The sequence below is a fragment of the Tinamus guttatus genome, unplaced genomic scaffold (genome assembly GCF_059628265.1).
Source record: "Tinamus guttatus ecotype Peru unplaced genomic scaffold, ASM5962826v1 Tinamus_guttatus_pri_ptg000287l, whole genome shotgun sequence".
In the NCBI taxonomy this organism is placed as follows: Eukaryota; Metazoa; Chordata; class Aves; order Tinamiformes; family Tinamidae; genus Tinamus; species Tinamus guttatus.
In genome coordinates, this window is record NW_028288821.1 from 4300998 (window position 1) to 4315942 (window position 14945).

Below are 14945 nucleotides of genomic sequence, written 5' to 3' on the forward strand. Positions count from 1 at the left end.
TCCTATTGAAAATACAGTGATTACATTCACATTTTCCCTCTTTGCATCCAGTCTAACCGAATTGTGAATAGTACATTTCCTATTACATTTTACCGTCATACACTCTGGTTTAAAGGTCCCACCAAATCCCAGTTTTTCACCAAGCAGCATTAGAAGTATCATCTTATGACTAATTTTGAGTTAGAATAAGCAGTAGCTATGACAGGGATAACTGTGGAGAGTCAGGCCCTCAGTTTTATGAATGGTAAAGTTCTGATTCTGCAAAGCAAAATGCTGAAAAACTGCCAAAATGCATCCGAATGTGCTCAGCAGGGCCCTGGGAAACACAACTCATGGAGTCCCCCTAAAAAGCTCTGCCTTCCTTTAATAGCTACAGGCAGAAGACAGTGATAGATTTTGTGTCCTCAGAGCGTTTACCAACATTAATCAGTGACTCTTCTGAACACTCACAAGTGGCAGGCATATATAAACATTTATTTCCCAGATGAAGGGAAAAAAAAAGAACATCAGAAAGCTGGAAAGGTGCATCCGTGGTTCAGAATAAATTTCAGAGGTAAGACTGGAATTCAGGGAATGGCCCCACTTGCACTCAGTCTTCTGGATGACAGCTCACTCCCACTAGAGTTGTGGGGTAAATATTGTGAATTAATTCTCTACACTCTGCTTTTAGCCTGATGCCACGGACATTAAAACGGGATACCTGTCAATTATAATGGATCCAGAGGAAATGCCTCTTGATGAGCAGTGCGACCGCCTTCCCTACGACAGCAGCAAATGGGAGTTCCCGAGAGACAGACTGCGGCTGGGTGAGTGGTTGGGCATTGCTGTTGCAGAGAATGATGATTTCTGATGGTCCTCAGTTTCCCTGCACTGGTTGTATAATCCGAGGAACAACCTACCATATAATGCCAGTGAAGTCCCAGCCTTGGGGATGAATTGGTGATGAGGCAGAGAATTCCAGATTATCCTTGTTGGGGGCTGAGCTGGAGATTTGGTAAGAAAAGCAAAGCTGCCATCTCTCAAAACAGTCCCTGCCTCTTCTTGCCCTTGAAGAAGTGACGCCAAGCTCTTGGCAGGGAAGACAGCAGTGTGGCAGGTACCTGCCCTGTCAAGAGCTTTGTTTCACTCCCACGGAGGACAAGGGGGAATGGAGATGAATGTTAAACAGCAAGACGTTTAGTGAGTTTTCTTTGGAAGAAACTCATCAAGTCGTTAACTATTCAGTTCTTTATCGATCATTTCAACTTGGCTTTGAGATGTAAAGAAAGGTCAGGAAAAATGAGCAGTCATTTTTACAAAAGTCTTCTTTCAAAAAAGAACCAAATTTCATTCAGTAGGTCAGCACAAAGGATGATGGAGCACAGATATGTACAAAATAGACTGTATTTACACTGGGAACCAGCAGCAACTGCATGCATCAATGCACACACCAAGTATAAGTGTGCTCGTGTCTGCTCATGGTGCTTGAGCTGGGTAAGGTGGAGAAAGGAGAAAGTAAGACAAAAATGAAAATGCCTGGGAAGATGATGAGTCACGGACAAAGTGGCAGGATCAGAATGTCAGACAGGGGTACCCACTGTGGCCTGCTGCATTCTGTCTCAGAGCCCTGAGAGCTTACTAGGTAATACAGGCTGGAAAATTCAAGTGAAAAGGAAAATAAGAAAGATTATCAGCTTAAATTCCATTTAATAAAGCTTTTTTTTGCCAAATAAATGTCAATAACTGAAGGATTAAAGGTCCAGGCTCTCTTCATGATTGTGAGTCATGATAGATCAGGATTCCACAATTCCATGTTCAATGTGAACTCTAATTTTTCTAGGCTTAGGGATATTTATACGTAATGTTTTTAGTTTTTGGTATATATATTTGTCAAGTCATTGATATATATTCAACCCTGCCTCCAACTGAATGCAAATTTATTTATTCTACTCTGTTCTGTCACATTCTGTATTGCATTAAAGTCATATGGATATAAACCCTAGGGTTCATATACATATGCTGCAATATGTGATACAGGCTGCTGTTGACTCTCGGTCTGTGCTGTGCCCGGGCTTTGGGTCTTGTGTTTCTTGCATAGCTGAGAATGCACGTTCCCCTCTTATCTGATGCAGACTGTCATAAGTTCCCCTCGGCTCATTCTTGACTCTTGCTTCTCTAGGTAAAACACTGGGTCACGGTGCTTTTGGGAAGGTGGTGGAAGCGTCTGCTTTTGGCATTGATAAATCTTCAACCTGCAAAACAGTTGCTGTTAAAATGCTTAAAGGTACATATCCCTCTGAGATTCAGAAGACTCCTCAGGGAACCTGTCGGCAAGAAGGTTTTCAGTTCTCTGCTCCAAGCCAGTCCCAAGTTCATTGTGTTCAGGAGGGAGTGGGTTTGCCATATGGGAGCAATTAGTCGTTACACAGTGGATGCTAATGCGGAGGAAACGACAAGCGGGCTCCGTGCTGTGCTGCTGATTAAGTCTTGTATTCCTAGAGGAGGAGAATGGCAGCTTCCAGGTCCGCAGGGTTAGGAGGGAAGCAGATTACAGAATGTAATTACATCAGATAGGCTGAAATTGGATCTAAGGCTTCGATCACAACCCTTCCAGATGTAGAACACTTCAAGGGGCTGCAGAAAAGCAGTGCTGAGGGAGTGCATTAGGGACAACTTGCTTGCAGTTATTGAAATTAAGGAATGCTGTTGCTATTCAGTGGTGGGGAAAGGGTGAACTCAGAGACTATTCTTTCATATTACATTTACATGCAAAGACTTTGCAGACAGCTTATGAATAAATACATCAGCCAGAACACTGACTGCTTGAGTTGCAGGTTTTTAGCTGTTCACTTTGGATTTGGTCTAAGGTATAAACTGGATGTCTTTCCATAGTCCAAACTGCTCTGCATTGCTGCTGCACGATGTATTAACCCCTGCAATGCCATAATTCAGGAACTTCTCTTATATCACAGTATTTGGCTTCTGTTGCCAGCTGCTGCCCCTGCTGCTCTGCTACCTCCCATTTCTTTCAAATGCCAAAATCCATTGGTTTGTTGCCTTTCTGGGCCTCCTCTGCTCCTGCTCTCCCTTCTCTGCATCACTAAAGAGATCTTTAGGTCACCTGCTGCCCTGCTGTTGTTTGTTCCACTCCCATGCCCATCTCCAGATCCTGCCCTGAAAGACCCTGGAGCCCCTCATCCATCCGTACTTCCCTCTCCATCAAAAATTCACTGCCCTGAATAACTCCAGGTTTTCATTTACTCCCAAGCTGTGTTTGTCAGCTGACCCTCATGGCAAATCCACCCTACCTGCACATACTCCATAAGTTCTGACAATTCCTCCATGTAATTTTATGCCTTTCTCCCCCAGTAGACACAGCAGCCTCCTGCTCTAACTTGGCCTTCCCCAGCTAACATGTCCATAAATCAGCATTTTTCTGAATATCCTCTAGTGTGAGTCAATCCATTCAGAAGAAGAAAAAATCAAACAAACAAAAAACATGAAAAGCTCTGGAGACTCTGGAGATGGCTGCATTACTGTAATTCCAGCATATTTGTCATTTCCAAGAAGTATCTTGGTATCTGTCCTGAGTTGAAGGCTCTATCTTAATGCACTAGATTATCTAGAGCCTTTCAGAGGCTGTTGTGTTTGGATTTTACTCGGCATGTGTCCCAGCTCACGCCAGGATAAATCAGAAGCAATGCCACTGAAGGCAGCAGCGCTACGCCCCTGTACAGAACCTGCTGACTGAAGAAATCTTGGCCTTGGAATAGCCCCTTCTTCATGACACATAAGTTGGTGGAAAATTTGTTTATGTAGAATTCTGCCAACTGATAAAGAGGTTAAGTTTGTCACACCGAACGGTTTATTTTGTAACTGTTTCTTCATTTTTAAATTTGACATGATACATGGATGATATACTGTGCAAACAGGTCACAGTCCCTTTTATTAAAATTCAGTTTGATCATGAAAGTTTTGTAAAAATGTTAGTGGAAGCAAGCCAGCATCTGAACTACATATTACACAGGGACTGGGATGAACTAGGAAGGAACGTCTATGTAATCCCAATATTCCTTTCCATTCTGGCCTGGTGATGCCTTCACTTTGGTAGCAAAAGAGAATTAAATACCTTACAACTGGCTAACCAATGCTCTGTTAAGTGCTGAGGTAATGGTTCACAAGCAAATATTCCCCTGCTTTGCTGGGAAGTGTATTTCTTCAGTTGCTGAGATCTCACCTAATGGAGATTTAGTAACGTTCTCCCAGGACACATCCTGCTGCACAATCTGCAGTGTGTTTTGGGACCCGTCTTGCAGCTGCATTGGGCTCCTCCATCACCCGCAGTGCAGAGTTGCTCTGTATTGTGGAAAACTAGACTGAGGTGCTGCAAAGAGGTACTGCTCAACCACACAGCACTTAAAAAGGAGGAGCATAGTTTTCCCGTTCTTGTTGCTTGGGTGGTTGTTTGCTCCTTTGCCAAGCTCGCAAAATCCAGTCCTTGCAAAGGCTGTCTGGTATCTGATCTAGGGGGGTTCTGCTACGGCACAGTAACCCTCGGTAACCCGTGCTAGAGAAAGGAAGAGTCACTCAAAAGATAAAGTGTTATTTCACTTCGTAAAGGTCAACAGCAGACAGTGAAGCAGATGAATTCTTATCCGCTTAGGAGTCTGAAAGGCAGAGATACTGCAAGTAACCTGGGTGGGTTTCATTTTCAAGCATAAACAGGATCTCGCTGAGTCCTGTTAAAAATATCCTGTTGTGTAAATATGTTTTTGTCCTGTTTATCTTAAGCAGAATGTGCAACTACTAATGAGTGCAAGGCTTTAATGTCCGAGCTGAAGATCCTCATCCATATAGGACATCATCTGAATGTCGTCAACCTGCTGGGAGCCTGCACCAAGGCTGGAGGTGAGAAATGCTGAATCTGATAAGTAAGTAAATAAGGAGCAAAGAAAAATCACTTTTCAGATATGATGGGGTTTGGATGTGACTGGAGGGGAGAGACTTGAGAGTACTTGAGACCTCCTCTTCTCCCAGGCACTTCACTCCTGCAAGGCCAGGGCAGGCATTTTGCAGGCATACGGGAAGCTTTAGGCATTCCAGGCCAAAAGGAGTAAGAGCTGAGGACTTTCACGGGGCTCAGCTGACAAAAGTGGCTCTCCATCATACAAACAGGCTTGCAAAGCACAGAGTTGGACAAAGGGGTCTATAAATCTTAGAACTTTGTCACGGAAATGTCCCTTCCCTTCCCATGTTGCCATACAAAGCATCCTTGTCTCTTACTATGCCAGGCTTTAAAGTCAGGCTAACAGCTCTCAAAGATGCCTCTTCACTACTTACAATGAACCTTCAAACCAGTCCCCAGTGGGTAGATATAAGAGCGCTGAGGACAAAGAAACCAGAGTAAAATAAATGAAGGGGAAAGAGTGAGAGAGATGGTACACACATCTGTTGTCAGCTGAGACTCTGAAGCGAAGGTTTCTCAAAGAACATGTGGTTGTCCAGTCAAGAGGGAAAAAGAAAACTTCTGTGAGGTGGATTTGGTAGGATGCCAGGAAAGAAATCTCCCCTCCAGCAAGATATTCCCAGATCCTCAAGGAGCCATCAACAAATGGCAGCCGCAGATACTGCTGCAATCTGGGAGCTGTGGATGGGCAATTTGCACAACTTCTTGTAGCTCTGCGAGCCCCAAAAGCTTGTTTGGGAGGATGGCAAGCTCTAACCAGGGGGCTTTAAAAGATTCACATGCATATGCAAGTAACCCTAGCTGGCAGCAAGGACATAGCCTGTGAGTAGCAGAGAAGCAACACGGTGAACACGGGTGACTTTTCTCTCCTGTCAAGTCAATGAGGCAGCGTAACACACACAGGTGCCTAAAACATGGCAGCGTTGCTAAGAAGACAATATTTATTAACCAAAACACTAATTTAGCCACAGGCTTCTAGTTGCATAGCAAAATACATCCAAGTAACGGATCAGGTAGTGTGACCGTCCCTTCTCCAAGGAGCTTTTCCTCCCAGGAGCCCCTCGGGTTCCTGCTGTCGCGGCGGGCGGCGGGTTGTTGACCTGCGAGCAATGCAACGACTCGAAAGAAAACCAGCCTTGAGCTCCCGAGACAGACAGCAGAGTAACTGCTGAATAGCTGTTCTGCTGTTGCGGCATGCTGTGCTCTCTCCTTCCTTGTTAAGTTATATATAAGCATGTAACGCTATTCCTGATGAGAACGGCTACTAAGCAGGCATGTACATTATTTTAACAATATAAAAAATAACAGATCTTAACACCTTGGCAGAGAGGTGGAGGTTAAGCAGCTCACAGTAATGTGTAGAATATGATCTACGAGGATATAAAATATGGAGAGGTTATGCCTGGGAAGCATTTCAAAAACATGAATAAAGCACTTAGTGGAGCCTTAAAGCTGTGGTGGATCTACGGTTCCTCAGGGCACTCACGAGGGACATTTGACTTTATGTTGTTCAGAAGAATGGCCGGACGAGACGCCCTTCGTGCAGCAGTCACATTGAACCCTACCACAGTTTACACAGAAATAAGAAAGGAATAAAATTACAGGACTTTTCTGGCTCTGAAACAGACCAAATATTTTGCAAACTTTTGATTTAGACCTGTCTGTGACCCTGGGTTTTTATTGCTTCCCCTGGCATCAGCCTCACCCCAAAAAGAGATTCATAAAGGCTGCAGAGAAAAAGGGCTTTTCCGTGATAGACAATCTTAATAACATATGGGGCTGTATGTATACATGGGACTGTATATTCTCCTTTATCATTAGGAATTTTCCTTTGCCTAGAAGTGAGGAATAAAAAACAACTGTTCTCATGTAGCGGAGAAAAAGGAAGACAGACCTCTATTCCCATCTTTCCGTGTCTGCAATAGCACGACTGTCCATGTACCCCTAGGGTGTCACCTAAGTAAGTGCTTTGTTGAGCTTCCAAATTCACTTGACTTTCCCTCTCTTTTTAGGTCCTTTGATGGTCATAGTAGAATATTGCAAATATGGAAATCTGTCCAATTACCTAAGAGGAAAGCGAGGAGATTTCATTGCATACAAGGTAAAAAAAAATCAAAAAACAAAGCTCAGAAACAAACAGGCTTCTCATTATCCGAGGCAAAGGATTCCTGACCATTGACAGACTGAGTTTTGTTCTGCCTTGGCACTGAGACAGCTCAGTTTCTATTTATATATTTATATAGGCACTTTAATTTCCTACCACATTTCAGCTCATTTGAGCAAAGAAATGTAACTTTTTCCCTGATGGTCTCACTGCCAAACTGTTCTCCAGCACCTCCTGAAGAATCAGCTGCAAACACCCAAGCAGCCCTGTGTACTTGGGACAGAAAGGGGACTTCTCAGGAGATGCCACCCAGCACAAGGGGGCACAATAAAAGCCCTGAAAAGCTGGCATGGACTGAGCTAGGAGGACAGGAACCCTCTCAAACATTAGTCATGCTTGGGGATTTACTTGGTTTCCCACTGCTTGTGTGCAGCATTTGTGTTCGTGCTAGCACAAACTGGAGGAGTGTAACTGGGAATACAGCGGCCACAGGGAAAGGCTGGTGCTGCCTCTTTGCTGGGAAATCCAGCATCAAAAGGGCTCTTGGAGCCAGGCCCTGCCAGAAACTGGAGTCTCCCTAGCGTCATTTTTACAGACGACTCATTATTATAGGATACTGTGTGCAGGCCTGACAGCACAGAAGGTGCCTTATGTAAGAAAAGGAGATTTTTCTGGCACGGTCACTCAGCCTTTCCCAACGTGGTTTCCATGGACTGAAGGGACAGGTACGCTCTCTATCCCAGGGAGGGTGAAGCAGGTTATTTTCTGTGTACATCATACCCATACCTTGCTGTGATTTTAGCCTGGGTGCTTAAGTGAGATGTACAGAGCCCCACTCTGTGATCATCTAACAGTCTCACTCAGCCATCTTCAAGCCATTTGTCTTAGAGGTATCAGCCAAATTTGGTAGATATTAAGTTTATACAGTTTTCAAAGCAAATAAAGGCTGTGTTACGCAAGTCTGGAAAAAGGCAAGGCGAATTTAGCTAAGGTCATAGGACAGCTAAAAGCCACCTTAGCAAGCCAGGCAGCAGCACATTCTCCAAACCAGCCACCATTTGACCTCTTTGCAGCTGGCCAAGAGCTCCCAAAGGAGATAGAAGAGAGAACTGAGATACTGCAGGGGGAAGCTCTCATGGGACAAGTATGTAGCTATTGGGATAGGAGTGGTAGGAAGCACTGTACTAATCAGCAGGAAACCAGACTTCGTTAGTTTTGCTGCTGCTCATGGATCATCATGTTCAAACATGCTTTGAGCCCCTTCTCCATATAGCTCCATATAGCCCTCTATTAAGCACCTTCATTCTATCAAGTGTCTTTGAATGCCAGGGCATTGCATCATCAAAGCTGAAAATCAGGTTTATACAATTTCTAGTCCCAGGAAAACTCGGACCAAGCAGAGAAAAGTCTTGACGAGTCCAACAGTGATTTAACCGAACTGATCAAGAGGCGCCTTGAGAGCGTAGCCAGCACAGGAAGCTCTGCCAGCTCAGGATTCATTGAAGATAAGAGTTACAGTGACTCGGAAGAAGATGAAGAAGGTAAAAGAAATCTACCTACCTACTCCCAGACCTTTTATTATAAAGATTTCTGTTACTTGTCGCTCAACCTTGAACGCTGCCACACATAGTTACACACTTTACAAACCAGGCCTTATTCCGTTTGCTGACTTGTTTTGGAGATCACAAATTCTTTCTCTTCCCTGTACCCTCTTCTGGCTTTCTCATGTCGAAAGATCTGCAATAATGTATGTGTATAAATGTTGTTTTGTTGGTGTAGGAGGAGCAATAGCAGTATATTACCAGATTTGTGGGGCCAGTCTGCTCCCAATCTCTTCACGCTGTGCCTATCAACAGTCCCTTTCACATTTATCCCCAGATGTTGTTTTCCCCAGTGGTTACTGATGTGATTAATGGTGGGTGGAACTTTAAGATGAAGTTATGGCACGTTGAAGAGGGCCCATGAACCCAACAACATTTAGCTGCAGGGCTGGGATTATCATCCCGATACTGGGACTGATGGTGAAGAAGTTTGAGAGCTGCTGCTCTACTGCCTTGCTGTGTTTGTGATCTCTCCTAGATGCTGAGGATTTGTACAAGCGGCCCTTGACTTTGGAGGATCTGATTTGCTATAGTTTCCAAGTGGCCAAAGGCATGGAGTTTCTTGCCTCCAGAAAAGTGAGCTTACCAAAACTTCGGGGCTGAACTTCTGACATAAAATCATAACTATCAGATGTGAAGGAATCCAAATATACTTTTGAGACTGATTAATCTTTTGTTTGCATCTGTAATATGGTGTTGGAGATCACATTAACTCTTCCCATTATGTAATAAGCAGCACGGAAGGAGTTACAGAGGAGTCTTCAACATATTCTTGGCCAAAAGGACTGGCATTTGTAATGTGAGTTTAGATAGAAGGAGTGAAAATATAAGCCCATTCACAGCACTGTCTTATAAATTCAGGAAAACTTTGTCATAGAAAAAGATCCTTCTAGTACAGTCAGCAAAAGTACTTCTGAAAATGTAGAGGGAGCACACACCTACTTTTCAGTAATGGCAACTATCAGCCAAGTTGGTGTTTCTTGCTGCTTTGTAGCTGCTTTGGACCTCTTGGAACCCCTTTTGGACCTCTCCCAAGTTTGCTGCAGAATAATTAACTCCAAAATGGCACTGCCCTAGACCCATGATAACTGCAGAAGTTATTTCACATTGAAAAAGTCTGAAAATCAGCTTCTTTTTTCTATTTTTTCCTACTTTCTCTTTTGCAGTATGGTTAGAGCAGATTCCCACAGGTATCTTCCCACTCTAACCTGCTCCCAACAAAAGCTCCTTTACCTTTCCACTTCCCAAGGAGGCCTTAAACCATGCCGGGGAGAGCTCTGATCTCTCCCACCCCTGTTTCTCCACAGTGCATTCATCGGGATTTGGCAGCAAGGAACATCCTCCTGTCAGAAAACAACGTGGTGAAGATCTGTGACTTTGGACTCGCCAGGGATATTTACAAAGACCCCGACTATGTACGGAAAGGAGATGTAAGTGCAAGGAAAGGGAAATGCTGAGCTCCAGTTTTCCCTCAGGCCAGGGCAGACTGGTAACAACCACAACATGTCATGTCTTTTGCATCCTTAGGCAAGGCTTCCCCTCAAATGGATGGCTCCGGAGGCTATTTTTGATAAAATCTACACAACGCAGAGTGATGTATGGTCTTTTGGAGTGCTGCTGTGGGAAATATTTTCTTTAGGTAAGACTGGTTTAAAATTTGTGTTTTGTTTTTGTTTTTTCTAATCTATGGCTTTATAGTTGTGAAAAACCCTTAACAGAAGAAGACAACATGGTGCCATGTTTCTCTCCCAGCTAGTACAAGTGCACAGTGCATATCAGATGCAAAATAAAGTTCCTGAATTGAAGGCAATGAGAACTCTGTCAGGCAAAGCACAGGCATACAGTGAATATTGGGATGAGGGAACAAAACAAAATAAAAACCCTGGAATTGACGTTTGTAATAACTGTGGCCAACAGAGCATAGAGATAATGCAAAAACTGCTCTTGCTCTGGAGTAAAATATTTCTTCCAGAGCAATGAAATTGTTTCCCTGTCAAGCCGTATGTCCCCCGAAGCAGCTGGCTTCGTGGGCTGAGGTTGCCAGGGGCAGACTGCGAAACACGAGGCGTTTTGCCCGCACGGCGCTTTCTCCCAGCTTCATTATCTCCTCCACAAAATCTAAGTAAGTTTTTCTAAGTTAGAAAAATGTATTGGCAAGAGCTGCCATCGGATTGATACGGGAACCAGAGCTAGACTTTGCGTAAGTTATTTTGGCAGCACGCAGGTGGACTGCATACTTTTCCGGCCATATCATTTGCAAGCCACAAAGTTCCTGAAAGAACAGTAATATTGTCCTTTCCGTTCCATAGATTTGCCTTATGGTGCTGCTAGAAATCAGGGCCTTGCTGGGATCTGGTTACTGTCCAGCAGATAAGGCCCTGAAATTCAGACAAGCCTTCCAGATACTTGGGCTATGCTGCTCCCAACGTCTCCTTGCAGAGTGGCAAGGCTTTTTTTCCAGAGGGAATTTAGGAATGTCAGCTTCTGGCTTCTTAATCAGCATTTGCAGACAGAAGAAAACAAGAAGCATTGTGAGCTTAAGCTGCTGAATTTTAAAGCAAGCCCTGTAATCCCCTGCTATCTGTGGTTCACGGATCAGCTGAAATTAATGATCGGGCTCAAGATGCCAAGTCCAGATCTGGATGCAAAGTCTTATCCTAAGCTTTAGTTAGGGTTGGCTGCAAAGATCACAACCTGATTTCCGTCCAAGTCTTTGATTTGGGTTTTTCTGTAGTTTATATCAGCATGTGACAGAGAAAGTCCCCACTCAAGTGGTTAAAATACACAAGTGGAAAGTTGTGGCTTCCTCTGGAGTTCAGTCATAAGTATATATATACACACTCAGAGTTTGCCACTCTGGGGCACTACTTCCACAGCTTTATAAGGGCAGCACCTGCTGCCCATGCTGTGAAATATCCCAGAAAGACGAAGCTCCAGAAGCATCAGCAACGCAACGGCACTATCGGATGATTATGGAGCAGGGACCAGTAATCACAAGTCTCTCCACTGGGCATCTCCAAGGAACCAGATGAACTGACTGCTGATAAATGGCAAGGGCCACTTTGGAAGGCAAACTGTTAGTGCCATTCCTAAAGGTCCTCACGGTGCCAAACAGATGTGAACTTCTGATCATTTGGCCTTTAATACCGAAAGCGAATAAAAATAATAGCATATTCACTGAAATTCATCTCTATTATTAGCTTTTTTCATCATTTAGCTACTTTCCTTTCATTTGATGCGGCCTCCCTTCTTAATGAAAGTGCTCAGCTACGACAATAGCCCGTCCTCTTCTGCATCCAGAGGAAGCCGCTAAGTGACGCCAGGGCTGCCATGCGTGGAAGAGCCGCTGCCCTCCCTGGGACGGAGATCACGAACCACTTTCTGCACTCATGGCACGCGTTCAAAAGCCACTCATTTGCTCTAAGAGGGTTTTTCATACAACTCATCCAGGCATGTCTGTGGTTTGGCACCACTCATATCTGCAGCTCACACGATAAATATTTAATTAAGGATTTGTGTCACTGATTGAACTCTCTTATGTAAAAGTTTTACTGATCATTGGGAGCCAGGGAATGAAAGTTATTTGTCGTTGCTACAGGGTATGTTTTGGCCCACATCTATAGCTGCTGCCTTTTACTGAGTCCTCCAGGCTTAGTACTCTTAAAGAAAGGGAAAGATAGAGACTAGCAAAATGCCCCGTTTGGTTTGGACATGGGTCTTGCCAGGGTCAGAAGGCGAATGAAGGACTACAAGCTCCCTCCGGCATGGTTGGTCCACTGGATCCAGGGAAAGGTGAATACAAGGGACTGATGCTTTAGATTTGTGGTTGCTTCTGCACCAGGCTTTGCTATTAATTGTTGAAATGGGGTCAGAACACCTGGTGTCAGATAATGCCAGCAGTTTTTAATACATCTTGAAATCACTTCCACGGTGCATTACAAAATGTCAGTGTCTCCTGGAATGTAAATGTGCAGCACTCACAAGGCAATCAAAGGTAATTATGTGAACAAGCAGCGCCTGGCAGTAAAACATCAGCATCTTATTATCCTACTGAAATAAAAGCAAGATCAAAAGAGTGATACCATATCCAGTGCATGCCACATCTTTGAGCGTTTTGCAACAGATTTCCCCTAAGGAAAACGTCATGTTTAGACCTTATACCATATGTCTGAACCTCAGGATCTCAAATCGAAGTTATTAGGCATATCACAAAGTGCAGATGATATATGAATGGAGGGGAAAAAGGGAGAGTTAGTTCCCTGCTTATGAGATTGGATCTGCCTCCAGCTGGCTAGCACTGGCCAAAAGACAAACCACCACCAAGACATCTAAGAATCATTTTTCCTTGCCTTCCCTGTCCTCTCTCCCACCAAAATATTGCATTTGATTTCCATTGGATATAATCACAGAAAGGTAACTCAGATTGCCAGAACAAATCAAGTTCTCCATCTCTCCTCCTATCTCATCAAGTGTTGTCTTAAGAGCATCAGTGTATTTGCAAGTCTAGTTCTTACCAGTAAAATCTGCTATGATCATGAGCAGGAGGCAGCCAGTCAGCCTCAGCAAAGCACAGGCTCTTCTGCTTGTCAGAAAGGCCAGAGCCAGAATGGCTCCTCCATGAAATGACTGCAGTCAACTATATCATATAATGGCTCGAAATCGTGGAACACAGTTGGAAATGAAAGGAAAAGGCTACGTAGCCCGGCTCTTCCTTTAGTGGAGGATGCTCCCTGATATTTCCAGGCTATCTAACTTGAGGGAACAATTCGATACTGTGATTTGATACTTCTAGTGGTATTTTTCACACCAAGGGATTGCAGAGGTGCTGTGGCTAAGTGTGCGGAGCGTCACCTGAGCCTGCTTGCTGCGCTGAGATACCCTCACAGGGAGCTGCCAGTGGTTTTGCCCCCAGCGCCCAGTTTTGCAGATTGAGTGGTCAGATTCAGAGAGTTGAATAATTCTGCGCTCAGCCACATTCTGGCATCCTTTTCAGTTCTTCATCCAAAACATTTCTGCTGTGCTTGTTGTGCCCCCAAGTGCACAGTACACGATGGTGTTTCCAAACTGGCGAAAAGAAAGTATGCAGGGAATCAGGCAGGAATGTCAGAGAGAATAAATCGTACACGGATTCCTCAAGGCCTGGCTGTAGATCCTGATCCCCTTCAGCCCCCTGTGTTAAGACCTGATTAAATGTTCTTTCAAATTCACCATCGAGCCTATGGAGTGCCAGAATGTGAAAGCAAAGGTTTGCTTCCGAAACATGTGCTGAGGAGGAGGGGAGGCAGGAGAGCTTCCACAGCTCCAGGCACATCAGCAATCATTCAGAAACATTTCTAGCTTCAGCTTCAGACATTCTTGAATTTCACCTGAGAGGTCTGAATTAATAATAAGTGATTAGCAGGTCTTAATTTACTTCACGTGTCTTCACTTATTGGAAGATGCTAGCAGACAAGCAGGCTAGAAAACAGTACAGAACTAGGTGAATGACCAAGAGATCACTGAAGTCTCAAACTAAAAACATTTATTTCTTCTACCCTGGCTATGTTACGAATGCGGAGGAGTGAGCATGACTGAAATCTCTGAAGGAAAGAGTTAGTTTCGTTTGCAACCAAAACATGTGGGGAGGTTTTAGTGGACTGGATGCATCTCCAGCAGCTTTGGGGACTGCTCAGTCATTGCTATAGAGCAATGAATAGTCTGGGGCATTGTCAGCATCAGCACGCACCTTCCGAAGGGCTTTGCTGGCTGAATTCCTATCAGAGTGGCCACGTTTCAAAGCTGTGGGCAATTTGTCTGTTATGCCATTAATGCAAAAACCACTCAGTAATTTTTTGAGGGGTCAAATTATGAAGATGTTTAAGCATCTTTATGTTACTCTCACTGAAAGAAAGTGGGCCTGACCTTGAAGAAGCATTTGAGTCCCATGAAGCTCTCTGCAATTCCTGCGGGCAAGCCATTGCCAGCCCTCAGCTCTCACTGTGCTTATTTCACTGGAGTGGGCAGCAGTGACTGAGCTGTTCTGGATTTCTCCATCAGGTGCCTCACCATATCCTGGAGTGCAGATAGATGAAGATTTTTGCCGACGACTCAAAGAAGGAACCCGGATGAGATCTCCTGAGTACTCTACTCCAGAAGTGTAAGAGCTCCTCTTGGTGTACTAAGAGCTTATAAATGCCATTCAAGTAACACAAAATACAGTGTATCTAGGTGAAGATAAGGAAGTTGTCATCTCATCAGATGACAGCTATGTATTGTGTACTTGCTTTTAGTAAATGTTTTGGCTGTGCAAATCTGG

The 14945-nt window shown here is 44.2% G+C and overlaps 1 protein-coding gene across 1 annotated transcript in view; it reads left to right on the forward strand.

Annotated features, from left to right (window-relative positions):
• LOC104566111 (vascular endothelial growth factor receptor kdr-like) overlaps positions 1 to 14945 on the forward strand; it is a 118615-nt gene that overhangs the window by 90109 nt on the left and 13561 nt on the right. The window contains exons 17-25 of the mRNA XM_088527540.1: positions 671 to 806; positions 2159 to 2263; positions 4771 to 4887; positions 6958 to 7046; positions 8425 to 8590; positions 9129 to 9226; positions 9958 to 10080; positions 10178 to 10289; positions 14687 to 14786. Coding sequence (XP_088383666.1) covers positions 671 to 806; positions 2159 to 2263; positions 4771 to 4887; positions 6958 to 7046; positions 8425 to 8590; positions 9129 to 9226; positions 9958 to 10080; positions 10178 to 10289; positions 14687 to 14786 — 1046 coding nt within the window. The remainder of the gene's footprint in view (positions 1 to 670; positions 807 to 2158; positions 2264 to 4770; positions 4888 to 6957; positions 7047 to 8424; positions 8591 to 9128; positions 9227 to 9957; positions 10081 to 10177; positions 10290 to 14686; positions 14787 to 14945) is intronic.